Source organism: Hemibagrus wyckioides, linkage group LG21 (genome assembly GCF_019097595.1).
Source record: "Hemibagrus wyckioides isolate EC202008001 linkage group LG21, SWU_Hwy_1.0, whole genome shotgun sequence".
Lineage (NCBI taxonomy): Eukaryota > Metazoa > Chordata > Actinopteri > Siluriformes > Bagridae > Hemibagrus > Hemibagrus wyckioides.
Genome location: NC_080730.1, coordinates 15,475,964 through 15,499,422, shown reverse-complemented (window position 1 = coordinate 15,499,422; position 23,459 = coordinate 15,475,964). Strand labels below are relative to the sequence as shown.

General features: G+C 41.5%; 2 protein-coding genes across 3 annotated transcripts in view; one reads left to right on the top strand and one right to left on the bottom strand.

The window, feature by feature from the left end:
* ncoa3 (nuclear receptor coactivator 3) overlaps window positions 1-20,218 on the top strand; it is a 34,648-nt gene extending 14,430 nt beyond the window's left edge. Inside the window, exons 2-24 of one of the 2 annotated variants that reach the window (XM_058373127.1) lie at window positions 6,020-6,096; window positions 6,344-6,392; window positions 8,344-8,448; window positions 8,557-8,717; window positions 9,401-9,501; window positions 9,592-9,766; window positions 9,851-10,036; window positions 10,364-10,450; window positions 10,597-10,740; window positions 11,031-11,178; window positions 11,741-12,309; window positions 12,410-13,377; window positions 13,843-13,960; window positions 14,112-14,270; window positions 14,392-14,622; window positions 15,602-15,710; window positions 15,967-16,138; window positions 16,402-16,776; window positions 17,008-17,133; window positions 17,305-17,533; window positions 17,690-17,867; window positions 18,432-18,621; window positions 18,819-20,218. In XM_058373127.1, the coding sequence (XP_058229110.1) occupies window positions 8,363-8,448; window positions 8,557-8,717; window positions 9,401-9,501; window positions 9,592-9,766; window positions 9,851-10,036; window positions 10,364-10,450; window positions 10,597-10,740; window positions 11,031-11,178; window positions 11,741-12,309; window positions 12,410-13,377; window positions 13,843-13,960; window positions 14,112-14,270; window positions 14,392-14,622; window positions 15,602-15,710; window positions 15,967-16,138; window positions 16,402-16,776; window positions 17,008-17,133; window positions 17,305-17,533; window positions 17,690-17,867; window positions 18,432-18,621; window positions 18,819-18,827 (4,521 nt within the window). In that variant the 5' untranslated portion in view covers window positions 6,020-6,096; window positions 6,344-6,392; window positions 8,344-8,362 and the 3' untranslated portion in view covers window positions 18,828-20,218. Of the gene's footprint in view, window positions 1-6,019; window positions 6,097-6,343; window positions 6,393-8,343; window positions 8,449-8,556; window positions 8,718-8,742; window positions 8,947-9,400; window positions 9,502-9,591; window positions 9,767-9,850; window positions 10,037-10,363; window positions 10,451-10,596; window positions 10,741-11,030; window positions 11,179-11,740; window positions 12,310-12,409; window positions 13,378-13,842; window positions 13,961-14,111; window positions 14,271-14,391; window positions 14,623-15,601; window positions 15,711-15,966; window positions 16,139-16,401; window positions 16,777-17,007; window positions 17,134-17,304; window positions 17,534-17,689; window positions 17,868-18,431; window positions 18,622-18,818 lie in introns of those variants that run through there. The other variant, XM_058373128.1, reaches the window with a different exon arrangement.
* Window positions 20,219-22,375: 2,157 nt separating this feature from the next.
* Window positions 22,376-23,459, bottom strand: id1 (inhibitor of DNA binding 1, HLH protein). Its single transcript, XM_058373129.1, has 2 exons — window positions 23,025-23,459; window positions 22,376-22,927 (listed from the first exon to the last, which is right to left on the bottom strand). The coding sequence occupies exons 1-2, from the start codon at window positions 23,370-23,372 to the stop codon at window positions 22,892-22,894; spliced, it is 384 nt and encodes a 127-aa protein (XP_058229112.1). The 5' UTR covers window positions 23,373-23,459; the 3' UTR covers window positions 22,376-22,891.

The following is a 23,459-nucleotide window of genomic DNA, read 5'->3' as shown; positions in this document are numbered from 1 at the left end:
TAATGAATGAATCTGCATAAAATAGACTCTTGCCTTTTGCCTCCCCCCTTTTCTCTCCTTCCATCTCTTTATCTGTCTATTACTCCTTCTCTCATGCAGAGGTGATTATACCAGGGTTGCCTCTCTCTCTCTCTCTCCCTGCTTTTTTTTTGTACTTGCAGTCTGCAGTTTTTGCTTGGCTAGGAGAGGCCAGCATGTGGCTTTTCAACAGGGAAGGAGGGGGAGAGAAAGAGGGAGAGGAAAGCGAGAGAGAGAGAGAGAGAGGGGAGGGTGTTCTAACTTGCTTTTTAAGCAGGGCCAATCAGTATAAGGAAAATATGAAATGTTTACCGCCTTCTTCTCCAGATGCAGACCTCTGGCCACTAAGATGCGTATTTTATACAGCTACATTGCTGACACGTATGCGAGCCTGTTCAGTAGGCTATGCAGTATATTATTTGTTATACCACAGCGCTGCTGAATACTCGCATCTGATTGGTCAATATCGGTGGCGGCTTTTTTCTTCAGCTCAGACAATGGGCCACAAATGTGTCTATTGTTGCTCTTTAAACAACTTTTTCTTTGTTGACGTGTAGTCTTAGGTGAGATTTTAATTCAACAAATATAGAAAGAGTCTCGAATCTCTTCGGATTTTTCATGGACATCCTACGACATGAAATGCGACCTTTAACAAACACAAAGCTGAAATAAATTGTCAATTATTTTTAAAAATCGTTTGTGTTGGCTGTGGTATAAGAGCAATAAAACACTCCAGGACCAAGCCTAGTATCTCTGCATCATTGTCCAGCTACAACACACCTCCCCGTCATTGATTATTTTCCTACAGCCGCCTGCCCCCAAGGGTTTCGTTCTTATTTTAATCGTTATCACATTATTGCCCTGTACAGGACTCGTATCACAGAAGGTTGCAATATGCAAATGAGCGCTGTAGCTAAATGGGTTTATTGTTTGCCGTGAGAATCCTGACCAGGCTCAGACTTTATTGGTTTTGACGAATTACTGCATTCACATGATCCAACAACTGGAAACAAGTTTGCAGTATAACGCGAGCTAATCTGCAAGTCTGTCACATCAGGGATTCACCAGTATGTTTTTAATATATCGCACAACATATTGCAGTCGCTATAACTAGAAATTAGGGGTGGGAATCTCTGAGCACATGACAATTTAATTGTCTTTTTTCCTCTGCATCTTGATTTTTTTTTTTTTTTTTTTTTTTTTTTAACTTCAAGAACTATGTTAAGGATTGTTTTTTTCAATATCACCACTTGCCGTTTTTAAAACACATTATCATCCTCATCCATCAAGGTAAAAAGACCGAGTATCCTCGACGTCACCATTGTTCTGAGTCTCTGTTGCGCCGTAGTGCAGTCGGTAGATTCTGAAATGGCCTCCGGTTATACAATGATGGATTGTTCGAACTTTATGATCTGTTATTATCTCTGCCTTGAGACGAAAGCATCGTGTAACTACCGCTAATGTTTGTTTCCGTCTTGTGGCAGGATGAAATTATAGGCTACTTGAAACGTATTCGAGAAAGTAACTGTAGTATTGTAATATATGTTAAAGGATTAATTTCTAAACAGTAAATAAGGAACGTCAGCAGTGGCCTCTGGCGTTTATATGTATTTTTTTTCTCTCGCAGTTATGTAAGGAGTAAAATCTTTAATAATCAATGATGACATGGTGTGATGTGGCCTGAAATAAAACATTATTTTCCTGTGACTGGCCTCTTTATATATTACAGCAATTTTATTATTTCATAAAGATAAACTTTTTATTTCGCTGTGGTTACTAGTAATGTTGTGGAATGCCAAAAACAAGTCAGTTCACGTTATCACTTATGTTATAGCGGTTGTAAACGATAGATACCTTTCCATCCTCTGTCCTGAAGCTAATGGCAAATCCTTCCTAATACAAAATAATCTAAATGAACTGTAGCATTAATTACACATATTTATATTAAAAAAAAAAAAAAATCTTTTCAAGAGCGTGTCATTTGTTGGTGCTGACAATTCGAGAGTTGTGATGCATTTACGAAAAAGTACTTTTTCCAGACCCTTGTATGCCTTTTAAAATTTTTATGGAAAATTTTGATCATTTTGTGTATCCTTAGTATCAGAGACTTTCAGAAAAGAACCAAGGCACAAAACAGAAAAGTTAGTGTATTTAAAGTAGTTGAACTTTTTTTTTTCTAGCTCTAGTTTTCTCTGTGTGTGTGTGTGTGTGTGTGTGTGTGTGTGTGTGTGTGTGTGTGTGTGTGTGTGTGTGCTTTCTGTAGTTTAAGTTATAGAGACATTTTACAAGCTACTCATGTACGCACATGCTTGGCACATGTGGGCTTGTCAGGAGTACAGTCAGTTGTTTCATTACCTATTTTAGTCATTTCTCTTTTTTTTTTCTTTTTTTTTTCTCCCTCCCTTGTTCCATTTTCATTTCTTTTTGATGAGGATGAGTGATGACAGGGCATATTGAGTGAAATTTGATTAGGTGCACAATGTCTACCAAACAAGTTCCTATTTTTCAGCCACTTGTTTATCATGCGCTCCGTTTTGTTTGAGACGGAAAAAGACAGAACATTGTTTCCAGAGGTTTTGCCCGAGGATGGCAGTTTGTGTGTGTGTGTGTGCGTGTGTGTGTGTGCGTGCGCGTGTGTGTGTGCGCGCGCGCGTGTGTGTGTGTTTGTAAGTGTGTGAGATGTTTGTTGTTCGGAGAGTGTGCCTCAGCTCACATTTCATGCAGTATTTCAGGCTCTGCCAGAATGTCCCAGTTATTCTGGGCCTCAATGAGCTACTCCACACCACAGCAGGACACACACAGAGTGACACAAACATTTTCTCCTTCCTTCTTTCCCCTCTGTCTGATTCCTCTCACTGTGACTTATTCACTCTTGATGTCTCTTTACAACAATGATCTCTCACATGTGGTAAGCATGTGCGGGTCACGTTAATATTCGGTGTATTCGATGTATGATTTGCGCCATACGACAGTAATACTAAGCCCTATAAGACGATGGCTTGTAATGGTGCATTACTCTCATGTGGTCATATGGAGTAGACATGAATAACTTGCTTACAACTTTTGTACGCTGCATGCAGTTACATGCAGAACTTTCAGCCCCACACACACACACTAAAAAGGTTTTATGACACACTGCAGTTTCTGGTCCTCATTTGTTCTCCACTTTATCGTTAGTTTAAAAGTATGTATGTTTAGCACATGCTCCAAACATTATTATTTATAGTGCCCCTAAACTCAAGAATGTGACTTTTGACTGGTTAACTTCTTCTGGATGTCTGAGTCTGATTATATGAATCGGTGCTTAGGTTACGATTGCTTGAACAAATTTGCATTTAACAACAAAAAAAATTATTAAAAGCTGGATATCGTGGCATTGTTTTCGCTAACTTCCTCAAAATGTCAGAAATAACATTCAAAATCCATGATCTTGTTCAGTGCTGATGATATCAAGGCACTTAGCTAGCAGGCTTAGCTAATAAACACTGCATACTTATCTGATTAGCTAGCTGGCTGAGATTGCAGACTGGGCTAATGCAGCTAATGTAACTAAGCTAGACAGCAAGCTAACTTGCGTGTGGATAGCATGATTTTTATGGACAGATAAAACACTGAAAATAATTAATGATGGTTAAGACTCAAGTTTATAAGGTGCTAATTAGCCAGCTAACTGTTTGTGACAGGATGAGAACATGGTGGTGGTTTTGATTGATGGCATGGATATTAATATATCTGGTCTTTTTTATTTGATTGTAAATTCTACCATTTTACGCTGTTGCACATATTAAACCACGTATTATTACTTTCATGTGCTACAAAAGGCATCAACATTTCTTTCTTGTTCCTGTTTAGACTTTTCCAAGTCTTTCACACGTTTCTTTCCTACATATTGCTGGGATATGTGACCTGTTACTTCCTTGAAGCCACACACACTTGTATATTTCCTCCATGTTTGATACATATACAGGCTACTGCTCAGGTGAGGGTGTTTGAGCTTGTGTCATCTCAATAATGCAGCTTAGCCTTTAGCTCGGTGTTCTGACTGTGCCTGGACTGTTGGAGTGCAGCAGCAATCTGCTCACGGAAGCTCCCTGAGGCATCTAGGGCTGCGTGTGTTAGCATAATGACAGGAAGCAGCTCCATAAATAATGCAGGTACGCTCCGTATGGGACAGGGGTATGATGGGAAATGAAGACGTAAACCGAGGCGACGCGCACCGTACCCCGGGCATGTCACAGCTTGGCCACTACACAAATTAAGTGACCTTAAATTTCAAAACTCTACATTGTGCAGTATTTTGAATATGTAGCCTACAGACAGAGAGACAAGAAACATGAACCAGAAATGGACTGAAGGCATCAGGCAGTTGTGCAGCTCGGTATGTTAACACGGCTGTCTGCGCAGCTCACACGCTTTTAATAGAAGAAGGAAGTGATGACGTGAAGGTGTGTGTGTGTGTGTGTGTGTAAGCAGCGAGAATGAAGAGGACACAAACAGGATGCCTGCTTTTACTTCTTCCTGTTTCGGACGTTCTAGATAATTCTCCCATAATGGCAGCTGCACTTTATATGAAGCTTGGACGGAAAAAGTGAAACTTTTTATTTTAATTTCATTTTTATAATTAAATTGAATTTTGCTGGATATTTTGTTGAATATAAGTCCAGTTTATTTTGACATATATATATATATATATATAGGTAATAAAGTAATACATTTTGTAGCCCAGCCATATTTCTATTTATATGGTCCTATGATCCTTAAGTGCTCTTGGGTCAAATTCGATAACTTGCCTTTTATTTGTAATACTCCAAGTTTTTCATTACTAACAGGTTTTCTCGGTTACTGCTGTAAACTGGTTTGGTGAGCAAGAGTTTCAGCTCCGTGTGTGACAACACAAAGTAATCTCCACATGGCTTTGGACTTAAACACGTCAGAGATAAGAGGAATGACGTGGAACGTAAATTTAAGCCCCAGAGTTTTTCTGCTATGCTCGCGGATCTGCTAGCGAACTAGGCTAACGTTCTTAATGAAACAAATTCTTCATTATCGAGTGTATTTTGTTTGACATGCGTTTGTTTGACATGCGTTCTTCTAGCTCTGTCGTTCAGGGATGGGTACTTCAGCCAGAATTACTATGCAAATTTTTCAAAGCATTATTTGCATGCTGTTCTAGTATGCACTCAAAATGACACACAAAGCATTAAGCCTTCAGTTGCCACTGTATGCTAAGCTGTATGAAGTGACACTTTAGACTCTTTACAGCTGGCACACACACCATCAAATTCCACTATTAAATCTTTATTTAATTTCACAACGTCCTAGAAAACCGCAAGTTAACTTGAGGCATATGCAACTGGTTTCATTTTTTACCTAGAGTTAGTTGGCCGAGAGAGAGAAGACCTGCTTGAGATGGTGTACATGTCTGCTATCATGCTATCTGCTAGACCGAACACACTGCTGTATAAGATGGTGCAGGAAGCGTCTCGGTTTGTACAGGCATGGAGGAAAACTTCTCTTTGTTTCACCCTATCACACCAACCCATCATTTGTTCTTTTCCAGTAACAGCATGTCCTACCACAGCAGTCTGCCAACACTAACAGGTTCCATTTTATTAAAAATGAATGACTAACTATCTTTCTAGCTAACTAACAAACAAACTCTATTGTTTTTGCAACTCAAACTATTCCTGAAACCCACTTATGTGACAAATGCAAGCTAGTTCATGCCAGGATCTATGAATAAAAATTAACTATGCAATTTGTAAATGCAAATCAATCCAGACGAATGGCGCTAGCTTTGCACTGGCTAGGAATGCAGTGCTGTTCTTAGGATTTGTTTTTAAGTACAGTTTGAGTAAAATGACTTGAAAAAAGTGAAATGCCATCTAAAGGTATCAAGAAACTGATCAGTGAGAGAATCATTCATTGAGAGTTATTGATCACATTGGTGTAATGTGTCTCTCTCTTTCTCTGTCTTTTTTTTTTCCCCTCTCCGGAGCAGTGGTGGCCTTTTGTTGAAGCTGTAGATGCCCTCTGTGACTGGGTCTTTAATCAGAGCTTCCACATTGACGCTCAAAGGTAAGTGAAAGCATGTTGCTGCTTCTAAACGCAGTAATCCCTGAAATGATTCGAATGCTGATCTGGGCTCAGCAAAGCTTCTCTAGAAACAGGTTATATAACACTCCTAATTCTTTATTGATCATTTGAGCATGGGATCTGAAATGAGCACCGAGTTGCACTTGTAATAGTGTTGAAAAGACTTTATCCCGGTGTTCTTGCTTGAAAATGTTTATCCATCCAGTGACTCTCAGTGTGTGTTTTGCAGGATGTGAGGTGGAACGAAGTGGATGTCATCATTCTCCACTGCTGCAAAGGTGAGGGGAAAAGGAGGGGGGCGGAGAACGGGATGCAAAGGGATGGATCAGGAGACAGAATGCAGGGAAAGATAGAGAGAAAAGAGAATGGGGGGGGTGAGGACAACCGGGAGTTTGTTGTGTGATATAAAGTGTGTGTTGCTGTATTGCACATGTCTGGGCAGGCACTGCAGCGAGTTGCATAAAGTCACCGTTTCGTCCCGCAGTTCGACTCGGGGATGATGAGCTCATGTAGGAATGCGTGGCTCTGTTTGTGTGGAAGGGAAGGGGAAGGGCGGGTGTGCGTCTGTGTGTGTGTGCGAGGCCAAGGGGAAGAGAGTGTGACCTGATGGCCTGTTCTCAGAGGTTTCCGCTGAACTCTGAGAGGGGTCATTCATAAGGAAAGGCTATGCTAACCACACACACACGCACACAAACATTTGTTGTACTGTCCTCGTAAGGACTTGAAATTGACATAATTATTAATACAGCTTATTAGACACGACCTACACCTGACTCTAACCCTGAACTTGGTCAGTAACCAAACATTTTGTTCTTTTGGGGTTGATGCTGCAGTATTTGTTTTCTTCAAATTTCCCAAATGTCCCCTCATCTCTGTCCTTGTCCCGTACACACACAAAAAACACGACTAGATAGTGAGAGAAAGATAGATATTTAGTGTTTTAAATATTAATGAACAGTAGCTGAGCTACAAAAGCTAAAAAGAAAAAACCCTTTCTCAATTGTTTATTTAACAAAACTAATGTTTCCTAATCACTAGATTTTTTTTTTTATTATTATTATTTGTTATGCAACTCCAGAATCCAGGAACAATCTGCCATCTGTAATACAGGCTGAATTCCAGTTCAGTGTACAGTATGTGCTAACTAAACCGTGTATAACATAACGACGTTGTAGAACCTGCACAGCGAATATGCCAAGTGAAGCACTATTCTATTCCAGCCACAGAAAGTGAAAAAAAGTCGATTTTCCACAGCAAACAGTTTAGCTAAAATCTTTGTATAATAGTCTTGTATTAAGTGACGAAAAAGTAGACTGAGAAATCAAACTCGTCTGAATATTAGGCATACTTATAATAAAATATACCGGAGTTGTTCAGACAGCTCTAGCACCAAGAGGAGATTGAGGAGTATATCAAGAACGAGAATGAGCTGTTGTCAGAAAGATTCTGCAGTGGGAAGTGAAGACATGCAGGTGAGAGAGAGAGAGAAAAAAAAAAAATAGGAGAAGAGGGAGAGGGAGAAATTGTGCGCAGTAGTGAGATGGAGGGAGGGAGGAAGAGGTGTGTGATAAGAATGGTAGTAAACAACAGAATTGGGCGAGTGTGTACGTGTAATACGACACTGTGTGGTGATCTTGCAGCCGTGTAGTCTTACAGTCCTTTTTTTTTTTTCTTTTACAGCTGAGTAACAGAATAAACGCTTTCACTCTGCATGATTTTCCGAGTGTGGAAAAATTGGGATTCTGTTTGCTCCCGAAATACACACTTTTAGCACAAGTCCTGTTTTTTTTTTTTCTTCATGAAACTGCCTTTTAAATCATATCGATCCTTTCGACTTCGTCTCATTATGAGAATCCACACTGTGCTCTGGCTTCCGGAGAGAGAGAGTATTGACCCTCTGTGAGTCGGTACTGCAGAGCAACACACACACACACACACAGTGAACGAGGGATGACCCATTTCTCCTGGGGCCCTGCTTCACTCAGTCATCATCAGGGTATATACATACGTGCACGCTCGCTCGCTGTCTCCCTCAGCTGGAACATTCCTTACTTTCAACTAAATGTGGGAATACTTAGAAATACGCTGCCTGATTCACACACACACACACACCACGTGAACACACGGCTGTGCTTAGATCATTTCCTAGATGTCTTAAATGTGAGCTAATTCTGGTGAGTGTTTACATTCCATATGCACAATTAAGTGTGTGTGTGTGTGTGTGTGTAGGTGCTGATATGTGTTGAAGATGAGTGGACCAGGGGACAACTCTCAGGAGTCATTGGGCTACGACCGGAAACGGAAACTCTCCACTTGTGACACACCAGGACTAGGGTGTGTGTTTGTGTTTGTATATTTGTGTGAGAGTGTATGCAGATGAGCTGAAACATCACACCGTCACACATCTTGGCGATTTCTAAATGCGAATATATCTTCATCCAGGTGTGATAAACGTCGGAGGGAACAGGAGTGTAAATACATCGAGGAGCTCGCTGAGCTGATCTCGGCTAACCTCAGCGACATCGATAACTTCAACGTCAAACCGGACAAATGCGCCATCCTTAAAGAGACAGTACGCCAGATACGTCAGATTAAAGAGCAAGGTACGACAGCACTGCTGCAGCTTTATATCACTGTGCGTTTTATTACTAATTGTTTTTTGTTTCTTAATGGTAATTACTGGGGGAAAAAAAGGCCTGAAAACTAATGGTGTTTTTGTACAGTGCTGCCATCTGGTGGTGGTTTTACAACACCAACTTCATGCAACAGATTTCTGCTATTTTTCATTTTCCTTTAAACTGAGAGATGATCAAAGCACTCACAATGGTGACGGTAAACCAACTGACTTCATTTTTATTTGGAAAAAAATAAGTGTGTGGATTTGAACATTGGGTAACAAACTTGTAATAAATGAAATTTAACATTAGAAATGACAGTAACGTGAAAATGGGGTGGGAAAAAAATCTGCGATTCAGTTCAGATTCATTCGTTCTTGATGACAGTCTGACAACATAATTGTTTAAAGGACATCGTTTAAACTACAACCATTTGTGAAGTTGGCAGAACCAAAAAAGGAAAAAGATGTTTGTGCTAAAGATGTTTGTTCTGTAAAAGACATTGTTTGTGCAAGTCCATTTTTTCAGAATGTAAAATCAAACGGTTTGAAAATAAATAAAATAACACAGTGTTGATTTTTGTTAGCATTTTGAAAAACGTCTCGTCACTTTGTGTTGATATGACCAGCTGCTTGACCACGCTCGTCGTTGTTTGTACCGATTCTTTGCAGGAAAGGGTTCTTGTGGCGACGATGATGTCCAAAAAGCAGACGTGTCCTCTACGGGTCAGGGGGTCATTGACAAGGACCATCTGGGCCCTCTGCTGTTGCAGGTTAGCAAGATCACTGGACTTATTATGTTTAATCCTTTTTGCCTTTTATGTCCTTTTTGCCTCAGCCTCTCTCTCTCTTTTCTCTCTCAGGCGTTGGACGGCTTCCTATTTGTGGTGAACCGAGAGGGAAACATCGTGTTTGTGTCCGACAATGTGACTCAGTATCTACAGTACAAGCAGGAGGAGCTAATCAACACCAGTGTCTATAACATCCTGCATCAGGACGACCGTGAGGAGCTGCAGAAAAACCTGCCCAAAGCCAGTGGTACACACCGTTCCAATTACCTCCTTATGTATTAATCATTTATACTGAAACATGTTCCATGCTGAAATATATGCGTGTGTTTAGGAGCGAACGGTGTTTCGTGGACAGGAGATACCTCTCGTCAGAAAAGCCACACCTTTAACTGTCGGATGCTGGTGAAGTTCGGTCATGGAGGCCCCGGAGCAGATGATGGAGCTGGAAGGTTACGTTATGAAACCATGCAATGTTTCGCTCTTACCCAACCGAAAGCCATGATGGAGGAGGGTGAAGGTACGGTTCTTCTTCACACACAGACCTACACCCTCACCAAATGACTTGCACAGTATCACAACTATACAAATGACTACATATGATGATAAATAATCATCTCTGCTAAAGCAATATAAATCGTACATTCAAGGAAACTGTGTGTGGGCGGGTGGTGGGCTGTGATGGACTGATGTCTCATCCAGGGTGTGTTTCCCCACTCCTAGTGAAATTTGTAAGGGAGAGAGAAGCTGTTCTGGTCCTGTAGCGCTTGCATTTTCATGATTCTCTGCACTCTGAAGAGACTTTCTTTGAGCAAAAAGTGCGTAAATGTCCATGTCATGTGTGCAGACCTGCAGTCGTGTATGATCTGTGTGGCGCGCAGAGTGACCACGGTGGAGTGCACGGAGAGGTTCAGCACCAGGCACGAGCTCTCAGGTGAGCATGTCTGGTCTTTTTCTGTAATTCATTTATAATTTAAAGTGCAGTATCATCATGGATTCTTATGGATCCATTGTGGTTATTGACGTGCGGATCAAGTTATGGCTTTGCTTCTAAATCGGTGTGTTTTATTTTTATAACAGGTAAGCTGATTGAGATCGAGCATCAAAGCTCCTTACACACCTCCATGCGTCCCGGCTGGGAGGATCTGGTGCGCAGGTGTTTGCAGATGTTCCTGCATCACAGTGAAGGCCAGCCCTGGTCCTGTAAACGACACTACCAGGAGGGTAAGTCCACATCTGTTAGGACCTCACTTTGCAAGGCAAGAATTATGGTACATTTGAACAAACATTAAGACACAGGAAATAGCATGAGGGCATTCAGTAGAGGTTTTACATAATTATCTCACATATGTTTTGCATGGTACAAGTGTAATTAAGATGTAGTTGTTGTTCTCTCAATTAATTAAAGCCTTGTCACAATGCATCATGTAGGAACCACCTCGGAATTTCCTGTGGAAAGTATAAAACCTTCCTCTCTTGGAACCTTGAGTAATTCTCTCAATTTCTCTCTCTAGCCTGCATACGGGGTCGAGCAGAGACTCCGCTGTACCACTTTTCCCTTTCCGATGGAACTCCAGTAACTGCACAGACACGCAGCGAGCTCTGCCGAAACCCAAATACCAACGATCCTCACGGCTACCTCTCCACTCACCTACTGCAGAGGTTTGCACACTCGATTCCTTTCCTCTTTATATGAATGAATATACTTTATAACTGAATTTTTTGTTATTTGTGCACGTCTGCTGACTTATCCTTAAAATTGTAAAATGGTTCCAGTATAGGGACATTCATTGCAGTGTATAAATTCTCAGCGCAGTGGCATTGCCTCTTTCTTTTATTATTTAAAACACGATTTTGGTGACATTAAGCCCATCATTGCTTCACCCTCCCTTATTCCTTAAGTATAGGTATGGGTGTTCTTTCACTTTCATTCCCATATTAGAGAAGCTCATGCCTTTAGTATTCACTTTTCTTTTACACGATTACTGTTAATATCTCTTGTGCCCATTTATTTGCCAGCAACTTTATTAGTGCCTCCATTAGTGTATTGTCCATTGATCCCATTCTTTAGGGTATGTCTTGAATATGCACTTAACTCACTGGACGTATTATAGATGGTGTACAAATTTATTCAGATCTGCATCGATTTATAGCTGTTGTGTTACATTCTTCCCATACTGAGACCCTTCTCTGGTCATACTCACTGTTTTCCCATCTCTTTTAGGGAGCAGAATGGTTTCAGACCAAACCAGGGAGGTGTAATGCGTTCCCAAGCAATGGGTGGTGCCAACCATAATTCCCAAATGAACATGACTCCTGGTGGGCAGATGGGCATGGGCAATACCAGAGGCTATGGCATGAATGACTCAGGGCATATGGGACCCAGAGGAGGTCCCATGTATGGCCCTGGGAACAGAATGAATCAGATGAACTCAATGCACCAGATGAATCAAATGAATCAGATGAACCAGATGAATGCGATGAATCAGATGAACCAAATGAATCAGATGAATCCTGTTAATCAGATGAGTCAAATGAATTCAATGAACCAGATGAACCCCATGAATCAGATGAATCAGCTTAACCCTATGAGTCAAATGAACCAGATGAATCAGATGGGGCATCCCGGAATGAATCAGCACCCACAGCACTTCCATGGTGGAGGGTATGGGCTGGGCATGACCAGTCCATCCCATGGTAGTCCAGGTATGAACCCATCTCAACAGGGCATCATGGGCTCTCCACGGATACGAGGAAGCCCCAAGATGGGAGCCAGCCCCTTCTCTCCAGGAGGTATGAACCTGCTACTACGTAAGGAATTAAATAAAGAAACTGCTTTTTCTCTAGAAAAACATTTTCTTATGCTTTTTGCATTACTATGTATCTTTGGCAGGTATGCACTCTCCTATGGGGCCTGTTGGAATGGCTGGCAATAGTGGCTCCTCTGGTGGCAGCACTTTCTCAAGCAGCTCCCTCACTGCCCTACAGGCCATCAGTGATGGAGTAGGTTCCGCCCTATCCTCGACTCTCACCTCACCTTCTCATAAATCAGAGAGCTCCCCCAGCATCAACTCCACTCAGCCTGGTCAACCAAACCTGTCTGGCGTCAGTAAAGGGCCTAATACTGGCGAAACGAAGAGCCCCGCTAGTACCCCTAACACGGGGACGGATCAGCGACATACAAATACGTCAGAAACCTCAACAGATAAGCCGGATAGTCAGTGCAACAAAGATGGCCAGACTGGAGCTGAAATGCAGCGCAAGGGTATAGAAGGAAAGGGCCATAAGAAGTTACTCCAGCTGCTTACATCTCCATCGGAAGAGCTTGCCTTGGGAGGAGGAACTGGTGCGCCCCCTCCTGGACGTGCTTCCACTCCCATTGGTGCCGACTCAAAGGAGGCTGGAGGGAGTATGACGAGCCCATCTTCCACAGGTGTATCTTCATCATCTGCTTCATCAGGAGGCACAACATCGCAGCATGGATCAGGATGCGTATCATCTACAGGCTGTATCAACCCTTCACTGCAGGAGAAACACAAGATTCTCCACAAGCTCCTGCAAAATGGCAACACGCCTGACGAGGTGGCGCGCATCACTGCCGAGGCCACGGGGAAGGTCACCCTTGGTTCGGATCACCAGGGTTCAGATGGCATGTTTGAGGTCAAGCAAGAACAGCACAGTCCAAAGAAGCCAAATGCTCTGCTCCACTATCTTCTGAACAAGGATGACACCAAGGAGACTGGAATTGAGGGGAAACCAGGACTGGATGAGCTGGAGGGTCGTGGGGTTGGTGCAGTAGGAGTTGCAACTACGGACTCCAGCAGCCAGGAGAGCAAGGTCAAAATGGAGCCACCTGATGAGGTATGTGAGAATGCAATGGTGGCTTAGATTTTTTTTTAATAAGATTTATCCTACTCCTATACTCATTAGAACTCTGATGAATCTCAACCCATTCTCGCAGTTATTTTTATTTGTTACTCAGTATTTCTAATGAACCTGGGTGGTTCTATTTTCCCAAATATAAAGAAATAATCATGTAACCCATTGCAACCCTGACCAGAATGAAGCAGTTTCTGAAGATCAATAAGTATATAATAAGTAAGTGCAGCCCAGTTTACACCAAATGCCGTAAACCGTGCCAGCACCCTGCCACGTCCAATGCTCTGCCATATTAATCAGCTTGACCCTATTCATGCCATCAGGAGCAATCGGTTAGATATGAGAGTAAAAACGTTGACTACTGTAAACTTAATCTAACTGTATATTTAGTGCTATTGCTGATTTGTGGGTAATATATACAGATAAATCAAATGTTTGTTATTCCAGTTGCAAAGCCTGGAGAGTATTCTAGGAGGATTGAAACCTGGTTCCGGGATGTACGCTGATTCTGGAAGCACAGATGGAGAAAATAAGAAAGGGAATGGACCCAACAACACTGCACATGGTAAGAACTGATCTCAGCTCTGCAGCATCACTGTGCACAACAGATAACCACAAGAGTTGTTAGTAATACTGGAAGATCTTTGGAAGCTTGTAGTATTTATTAGTAACTAATATGACCGAACACGATTATCTAAATTCCTTTTCCGGTATAGATCGTGAGGGTGCAGGGATGGGCCCAGGGCCTCGAGTGCCCTTCCAGAGAGCAATGTCTGTGGACAGTAAACCTTTTAGTGGGGCAAGAGGGACAGGCAGGAGAAGTGCCCCCTCCTCTCTCATTAAACAAGAGAGCTTGGACAGCCACATAGGCATGGGTAAGGAGAAACATTTTCATTTTAATACAGGATTATGTTTCATACTAACTTTTGACATTATTTTGATATCTAATATTTTGCATAACGAAAGCCTTTACCTGATCTCTCGCTTTTTCCGTAGGAGGTCTTAACAGGCAAATGGGCATGAACCAGATGCCATCTATGATGGGACCAGGTGATTGGAGGATGCCAGGTTCTGGGGGCAGTCCAGGGGGCTCTAACGGACACCCAGGTATGGGTTGTCCAGGCATGGATCCAAATCCCAAGGGAATGATGGGAGGTCCCATGATGAACCGTTCAAACAGTGTACCAACACCCAGATCCATGCTACACCAGCAGTTAATGGATATGGGTAAGTTATAAAATTATATGATGCACACTAGGGATGCAATAATACAGATAACCCATGGTTCAATACCTACCGCGGTTTTTACCCACGGTTTTCGGTTTGGATGGTTTGGCAAATTAAAGCTTTTTGCTTAGGTGACAGGAACAGTAAGTATGTTAAGAAGAAATAAAACTGGTTTTAGTTGCAATTCTCTTTATTTTACTTAAATGCAAAAATCAACTTGTACACATTCATAGTGTACTGAAAATAGTGAGATATAAAAATTAGCCCTTGTATGACTTTATTACAGGAGACGGGATAGGAGTTCGGTGTTCTTTTTTTCCCAATCCGGTACAAAATGAACAGTAAGGGTGAGATAACTCTCTGTTACCCGCGAGGTCCAACTATCTGTTATTAGAGCAAGGCTTTGTGCTTTAGCCAATCTGTTTTCGATTTTTTGGCACGTTTTTGTAGAGGTCGGGAAAAAATGACGTGCTAGTAGTGTGTAACGCGGTTCAAGCACTTTTATAAGTTTTATAATCAGATCTGAAAGATGGTGCTGCTTTGTCTTATTTTGCTTCACCGCTCTCCATGGTTAGAGCAAAATCTGACACCAACATCGCAAGCATGGTTACCGCCCCTAACTTTAGCGCTCACTGATTGGATATTTACTCGCGGGGAGGCGTGTCTGTCTCAGCGCGTAGACATACAGTACAGGCAAACACAAACAGGCCATTCAGAGAGTAATAAAACGCATGGTTATTATTGTTTTAAGGAAAAACCGTGGTTCACGTACGCGTATTGAACCGTGGAGATCGTACCGGACAGTTCAATATTATATTGATTATTGTGGCATCCCTAATGTATAACAAATGTGGGCTAGTGAATGTAATTATTGAAACTTTTGAGTGAAGCACATAGAAATTAACTTAAACTTAAATGTATGGGACGAGTTATCTTGTGTATTTAAGGTTTGTGTGTGTCTGTGTGCATGTGTGTGTAGGTCAAAATGAGATGGGGATGAACACATTCAGAGGGCAGCCACATCCTCCTCAGTCTCCATCATGGCCTGAATGTGGCATGGGTATAGAGGGACCTCCTAATGCAAACAGGTGAAGCTTTTTATTATTGTTATCCATATCCAGCATTTTCAGTCTAATGTATTGACCATATCTATGCTGTTTGTCATGATTTGTGTTTAGTCATTTGTGTACAATGTGTCTGAGGCTAAGAATGAACTTAACTGATTTTTAGAGCTTTTGTCTCTACTGTAATAGCAAGGCCTACTTAAATGGCTTTTCTCTCGTGGAAATTATACATAAAATGCATATGTACATTTCACTTATATTGAGTTTTTTGTGTGTTCAGCTTACCATTTATCAACCCCCTGGACAATCTGCTTGCTTCTCCATCCACCACTGAAGGGCAGAGTGACGAACGAGCTCTGCTTGACCAGCTCGACTCCCTCCTTAACAACACAGACAACGTCGGCCTGCAGGAGATCGATCGAGCGCTTGGGATCCCAGACCTCGTTGGCCAGGTCTGAGAAAAATACCATTTTGTACTTGGCAGGTCTTATGATTTCCCAAAAAATGAGGAATATTGTAATGACTGTGTACATATCTGTTGTGTTACAACACAAGCGATCCATTTTGCATAGATAGATTTTTGTCAGTGACGCATTCCTAAGGATGAATAGGCAGTGTCACCACATATCACATGATGTGTTGGAGTGATACACTAGCTGGATATTGCTCGAATATATATTCAGTGCAACACAAATTCAATCTTCTCTTTTTACAGGGCCAAAGCACGGAGCAACCTGCAACTCCTACAGATGCTTTCCCAGGCCCATCTCCTGATTCGTCCATGAGTATGGATCCTAAGGTCATGTATGGACCAGGTTATCCTGGTCCACCGTCAATGGGCATGCAGGGAGGCTATGGGCCCGGACCTGGTCCCACTCCTGGTCCCACTCCTGGTCCCGGTCCTGGTACTGGCCCTGGCCCGGGTCCGGGACCCATGCAGGGCCATCCAGGACCTGGCTTTAACCCAATGATGCAGCAGATGGGAGGAATGGTGGGCATGAACCCCCGCACTGCCATGATGCGTCCACGCATGGTGAACGCTAAGCAGCCACTCAGACTGCATCTTCAGCAGAGGCTTCAAGGACAGCAGGTTAGAGTTATTGTGCATGAACTTCTGAATCATTTTAACAAGAGATAACTGTCTTGTATCCATCATCATCATTATTATTTATTAGCAATAATGATTAGACTCATAACATTTACAACAAGCAATTGCTGGCATCAGCATAATACACCACTATGAACACTTCTCAAACCTAGAAACACTTACAAACTGGTGGTCTGAGTTATGCCTGAGTGACATTGTATTATTATTTTACAGTTTATGAACCAGACCAGACAGGGCATAGCAATGAAAATGGAGAATGCACCAATGGCAAACCCTGGAGTGAGGCCTGGAATGCAGCCTGGCATGCAACCTGGCATGCAACCAGGCATGGGAGGACAGGTATCTTAATGCTCATCCACCAAACAAATTCATATCAAGACACATCTGTATGCATAGCTAAAAAAAAGTTTATCTATAATATGTTAAGTTGTTTTATGGTCATTTACACAGATTTGACGTAATCCTGCTTCATATCTCTCTCTCTCTCTCTCTCTCTCTCTCTCTCTCCAGCCTGGTTTTGTGAACTCTCAGATGATGGCTCAGCGAAATCGAGAGTTGATGCAGTTGAGAAGGCATAGAATGATGATGATGATGCAGCAGCAGCAGCAGCAGCAGGCTGCAGCTGGAGGCTTCAGCCCCCCTCCTAATGTCACTGCTCCCACTGGCATGGACAACCCCATGGCAGGAACAGCTATGAACCAGCCCGGCCAGCAGCCGTTTAACTACGGAGGAAACTATGGTGGGTTAACATCCAGCATTGTTGGAGCAATTATGAAAAAGAAAATAATTCAGAACACTTGGTCAGTGATATTTACACAACTGGTAGAAAGACCAAGTGATGTTAATATGCCTTTGTACTGTGTAAGCTGATAGCACCTCTGTGGTGTGATTACAGCTATGGGCCAGCAGGGTGACCCCTCGTTCATGGGCACTGGAAGCAGCCCTCCGAATATGATGGCTGGACGTATGGGGGGCCCACAGAATCCCATGATGCAGCAGCACCCTCAGAGCGGGCCCATGTACCAGTCAGCAGAAATGAAGGGATGGGGACCGGGTGGCATGCCCATAAACAAGTGAGTGGCAGAATATATCCATATTTTTATTCTTTTTTGTGTGGCAGGTTTGCTTTTTTAATTTTCTGTTGCATTAGGTTGATGACTGGTAGTAGTAGTATTATTAATAATGGCAATAATAATAGCAGAATAGAATTACATAATTTTAGTTTTAATTTTAATCTTCTGATATTGTAGTATTTTTATTTTATTTTTATGTCGTTTAACAGTTTTACAAGTATATTTAACATAGTTCTTATTTTTATTACAATCTTATTATCTAGTTTGTTTTGTTAATCTATTAAACAATACTTTTTTGTTAGGTTATTTATTTATTTATTTATTTATTTTTATAGTATATTTCCTGTCATTTATCTCAGATACGTTTCTCTTTATATTGTAATGTTATAGCTCGAATAAACTTTGAATTTAGTTGTTTACATTTTTATGCTGTTCAAATTATTATTTTTTATTTTTTGCTTTTTAAATAACGTAAATACTTTAAGTACACACTGATAGTACTGTTATATATAGCTCTTCAAATCAATTTTTGCTGTTTTGTCTTGTTTTGTTTTGTTTTTTTAGTTCATACCCTCAGCAGCAACAGCAGCAGCAGCAGTTCTCCCAGCAGGGGGCACCAGCGCAGTATGGGGGCATGATGATGAACGGAGCCATGCAGGGAGGAGTGAACGGGCCAGGACAGATGATGCCGATGCAAGGGCAGATGGGAATGAACCCCATGGGCATGGGTCGCATGCCAATGGGTCCTGATCAGGTACACAATAGTAGCAGTGTACATTAGGAGCTTAGTTGTTTAGTATTAAATGCTCTCTCGAGTTTGACCAGTTTATTTGCCATAATAGTCCATAGTAGTATAATGTAAAAGCTAATATTCAGCAAGACAAGCAACAATAATAATTCACGACATCTTTGTATTCTTAACCTAAATGGCGTTTTGTATTGGTTTTGTAGAAATACTGAAGCAGGACACCGTTTCAGCAAGAGAGTAAAGCCGAGCAGAGTCATGAGAGCAGACACACAGCATCGCCCAGCTCCAGCTGCAAATGGACAAGCTGGACAACGAGGACAGAGGACTCGTCCACATCACTGTGTTTTAAATACACCCTTGAAGCATTTGTGTGTGCCCCCAGAATAGTATTTGAGTGCAACGCTCTGTCGATCTGCAGCCAAACACGTGCTCTTATGTGAAGCTGTGTGTGTGTGTGTGTGTGTGTGTGTGTGTGAGTGAGAGAGAGAGAGAGAAATGATACTTCACCACCAGAGGGTGCTTTTCTCTTGCTGTGGAACTGCCCTGGTGCTGGGTGGGGATGCACTTTATCCCAAGGCTAATAAGGAAAAGAATATCTGCAATATGTCTTGCTCGTTCTAAGCCTTATTTAAAGACTCTATATGTTCAGAAATGACTTTCTTGGTGACAATACATGTTTTAGCAGAACCTTGCTTTCAGGACAGACTGCTCCAGTTCCACACTATATGCAGCTACGAGCAATAATCCTCTTCTCTATGCCATATATGTTAAAAATGGTGCACCATTTAAAAGAACAGAGCAAAAGGTACTGCAGTATTAACTGGGCTTTTTGTTTTATATGTGAATAAGAACAGACTTGTACATGCTGTACGCTCCAAATGTATCATATTGTGCCCTTATTATAATACTGTACATTTTTGCACAGATTTGGCCCGTGTGAGGTCCAGCATATTATATTTTAGGTCAATATTGCTTTGGGTGTTAATTCTATTTTAACTTTCTCAAAGGGAAAAACATTTTTAAAAAAGATTTTTATCTTTTTCTGATCTAGCCTCGTTTTCTTTACAGTATTGCAGTGATGACAGCCATTTGTTTTGGGAGGGCACTTTTTTCTTTTCTTTTTTTTTTCCCTGTGGAAATGAAACAGATAAATCCTATCTGATCAAGCAGTTACATTAAGAAGACATCATGGTTTTTGTTTGTGATTTTATCTGTGCGTTTTATGGACACGGTTGTAAATTTCAGTAAAAGACGGTTATTTGCTCGGCCTTTCTCTGTGAGCTAGCTGTTACTATCATTGACGGTTTCACTTGTAAGCGCTGGGTCTTTATAAATCTACCTTTAAAAATTGCACAATCCAAAGATATAGATGTTTCGTTGCTTTGCTGAATTTTTTTTTTTTTTTTTTACCATACCAGTAGTCTTTTTCTGTGTGAAATAAACAGCGCAAGGTACATATCATATAAGCTTATCATTATGATTTTGTACTACATGCTGTACCCAATTCTTTTTTCTTTTCAAGGCCAGTTCATAGAGCTCTTTTTTTTTTTTTTTTTTTTTTTTTTTACAAGAAATAACAAAAAAACAAACAAAAAAAAACAAACAGGCAACATATCAGTCTTTTCTCTCAATCAATGTTTTCTTTCTCTCTCTCTCTCTCTCTCTCTCTCTCTCACTTTTATTTTTGAAGTAGAATATGTTGGATCGTCATGAAATATATTTGGAAATGAGAAATCACAATGTTTGTTTTGAGTTCTGGGCAAGGGTCTGATTTTAATTTATGTGGACAAGGGAGCGAATAAGCTTGATGTTTTACCGGATGTAAATCGCAATACAATTTATTCTTTTCCTCGATGTTGATATTGTTGTAAATAAAATTTATATTTAAACATGATTTTGTGGACTTGTAGTGTTTGACGTTCTAACGTTGGTTCTTGTTTTGGCCACATGGGGGCGCAAAAAAAACTTTGCATGTACATGTTAAAAGGGGGTTAGTGTTGGGGTTAGGGTTATTTTGATATAAATTTCTCTTTCAAGCATGAGGCCTGGCTTCACAGAACTTGAAAAAATGATTCTTTGGGTGGTTAAGGATGGGTAGCATCCTAAAGTAGTTCTTCTCGGTACCCTCATTAATGGGGAAAGATGCCTATCAGTGTTTTCTCTGTGGAACTTTGAAAGGTTTCCTAAGCCTGCAAACTTAGAAATTGTGGCCCTCTTAAGGGTTCTTAAGCTGTCCCTCAAGGAGAACCCACAAAAATTTCTATGTCTAAGAGTGTGTCCCTATCATAAAGAGTTCTGAGTAGAATGCTTAACACCCTTAAACCCCCTTTAAAAGAAGCTGTTTTAATCAGTTGTTCAGTATTATATTCGTTGTTGGTTAAAGGTTCTACTTAGAGCTTTTTCTCATAGGGAAAAGCTCTTGTAGGGCTTTTACATGAAGGAACTCTTAATGGTTCTTGTAGAACCCTACTCAGAAAGTAGAATTAGGGGCTAAATTATCTAATGAACTTTTAAAGAAATATTTTTTTTTTTCCCCAGCAAGTTTTTAAAGCCTATTTCTCCTTTTCTGTTTTCTTTTCTTTTTTGGTTCAAACACATTGGTTCGTCCATCTGGAAGAGACCAGAACAATGTGTTTCACCTATCAGAGACAGAGAGAGATCCAAGCTTAGAAGAACTTTTAAAGAGCTCTTTCTTTTTTTTGGTCTAAGGAGTATATGCAGGACAGGGAATAAAACTATTTTATTTAGTAGAGGCACGTGCCTTCTGGATGTGTCAAATCTAGCCCATCTCGTGCAATTAAAATAATAAACAATACGCCGACTTCTGATTGCACTTCTATGCAGCCCGGATTACAGGCAACGAAGATCCAGAGACACTTTTAGCTTTCAGTTTTGCATGTTGAATTAAAAGTTGTTGTTTTTCTTATTAAAAGTTCCGTTCTAGTCGTGTGTGAGAAAGTGTCCAGAGGGGATTGAGAGCTCCTTTTGGCCGTCTTCCTGGCGCATCTGCGGCCGCGGGGCTCTTGTGGATTTTACTGTTTGTTAATGTTTCAATCAGCTGTGTGCGCTGGAATGTGGCGCGCTTTAACCTGAAGCTCCCCAGGTGCGCCGCGGCGCCGCTCAGTCTGCGCGCTCCCCCCCTCCCCTCCCTGCGCTTGGCACACAGCTATCACACAATCACACACACACACACACACACTGGCGAGGCGTGCAGCTGCGCAGGGAAATGAGGGAAAACACTGCACCGAGGAGACCGAATAAATCTTAGAACGATCCGCTTTTGCTCTCTGAAACACATTTAACCCTCTCCCTCCCGGACTCTCTTTAAAATGGTGAAAGCAGAAGGATTAACCAATAACACTGAGATGATCACTGTCATGTGTGAAAATAAGCTGTTAATCCACGTGTAAATGGCAATTAACCATCCGTTTCCTTTTCATAAGCACCTTTTTTTTGCCTATACAATCACATATATACACATACATACATGTATATGAAGACTTATTTCTGATCATGGATGTATGATCAGCATGAATATGACTCTTATTGCTGTCATAAAGGTTCAAGTCTTCTTTTTATTTATTTTTGCTTTTGAGGGCTGTCAAACACAGCACGTGAATGTACAGACAGTGTGTTTAGTGTGTGAGTGAAAGTTTCTGATGGATGAAGGAATCAAGTGTCACCTTATTAAGCATAATCATTTCTCTCTCACACACACACACACACACACACACACACAGAACAAGGCAGGAGTCAGAAGTAAGGTTTTTTGTCGTTTTAATAAAAAAACATCAGGTATACATTGTAAAAAACACAATAAGACGTTCATTGTAATATACAATACATTCTTTTTTTGCTCAGCAATCTGAGAAATCAACGCTTTATAAAACACAATATAAAACTTTCTAAAGGTCATATAAAAGCATTGGGAGAGAGAAACTCTAAAGAATACAAAAGAAAATAACATCAACAGATCAGTGGGCTGGCTGCGTGTTGTTGACGGTGCCGTGGATTCCACAGCAGACAGCCATCTGTGCTGAAGTTGCACCCCACATGAAGTATGACGAATCTATGATCTTCATCATCACATATTTCTGATTAGATTTGACCGAGGAATGTCCTCATAGATTTGACCACAGTACATTGCTGGACACCCGGTGAATCACCGTACACCACAAACAGTTCAGGGTGAAACAGCACTCTGGTTGTTTCTTGGTCAGGGATGCTCTCACGTGCACCAGTGGATACCCGGAGGTGTCTCGTGCGTCTTTCTTCCTTAACGGCACGCAATCCTGTCATCAGAGCAGCCATTCTGCAAGAAAAGATTAGACACTAGATTAGACACTTTGCTTCCTTCGTTTGTCAGTTTAAATGTGACACACTTGAAATGAAATCTCGGGTATATTTACCTCGACAGAGATGCTGGCAAGCTCCGAGTTAAGAGTAGTAAGGGGACTGCGCGGAGACGAGCTCTTCTTTCCTGGCTCGTTCAACTCCACCTGAAGATCCCAGATGTAGTCGATGACATGCTGGAGGATCTCCACCTTGCTAGCCTTCTTGTTGGCAGGCAGCGTGGGCACCAGCTCCTTGAGCTTGCTGTAGCAGCTGTTCATGTCCTGCAGGAAGACGCTCATGTGCTCATCCAGCAGCGGCAGCTTGCACTTGGAGATGCTCAGGCTCTGATCCGACAGGCAGCGGACCACCTCGTCTCCGCCGACCTTGCTCTTCAGAGCGCATGTAGATCCAACAACTTTCATTCTCGCTGTTTAGCTTTTAAAGTCCTTTCGATTCAGGAGTGGAAGAGTTTCTTCTCGGATGACAGCTCGTCACATGCTGCTTTACGC

Coding starts and splice junctions, on each gene's coding strand:
- id1 (XM_058373129.1), bottom strand. CDS start 23,372: ATGAAAGTTGTTGGATCTACATGCGCTCTGAAGAGCAAGGTCGGCGGA. Junction 22,928..23,024: donor TTGCCAGCATCTCTGTCGAG/GTAAATATACCC, acceptor CTTTTCTTGCAG/AATGGCTGCTCTGATGACAG.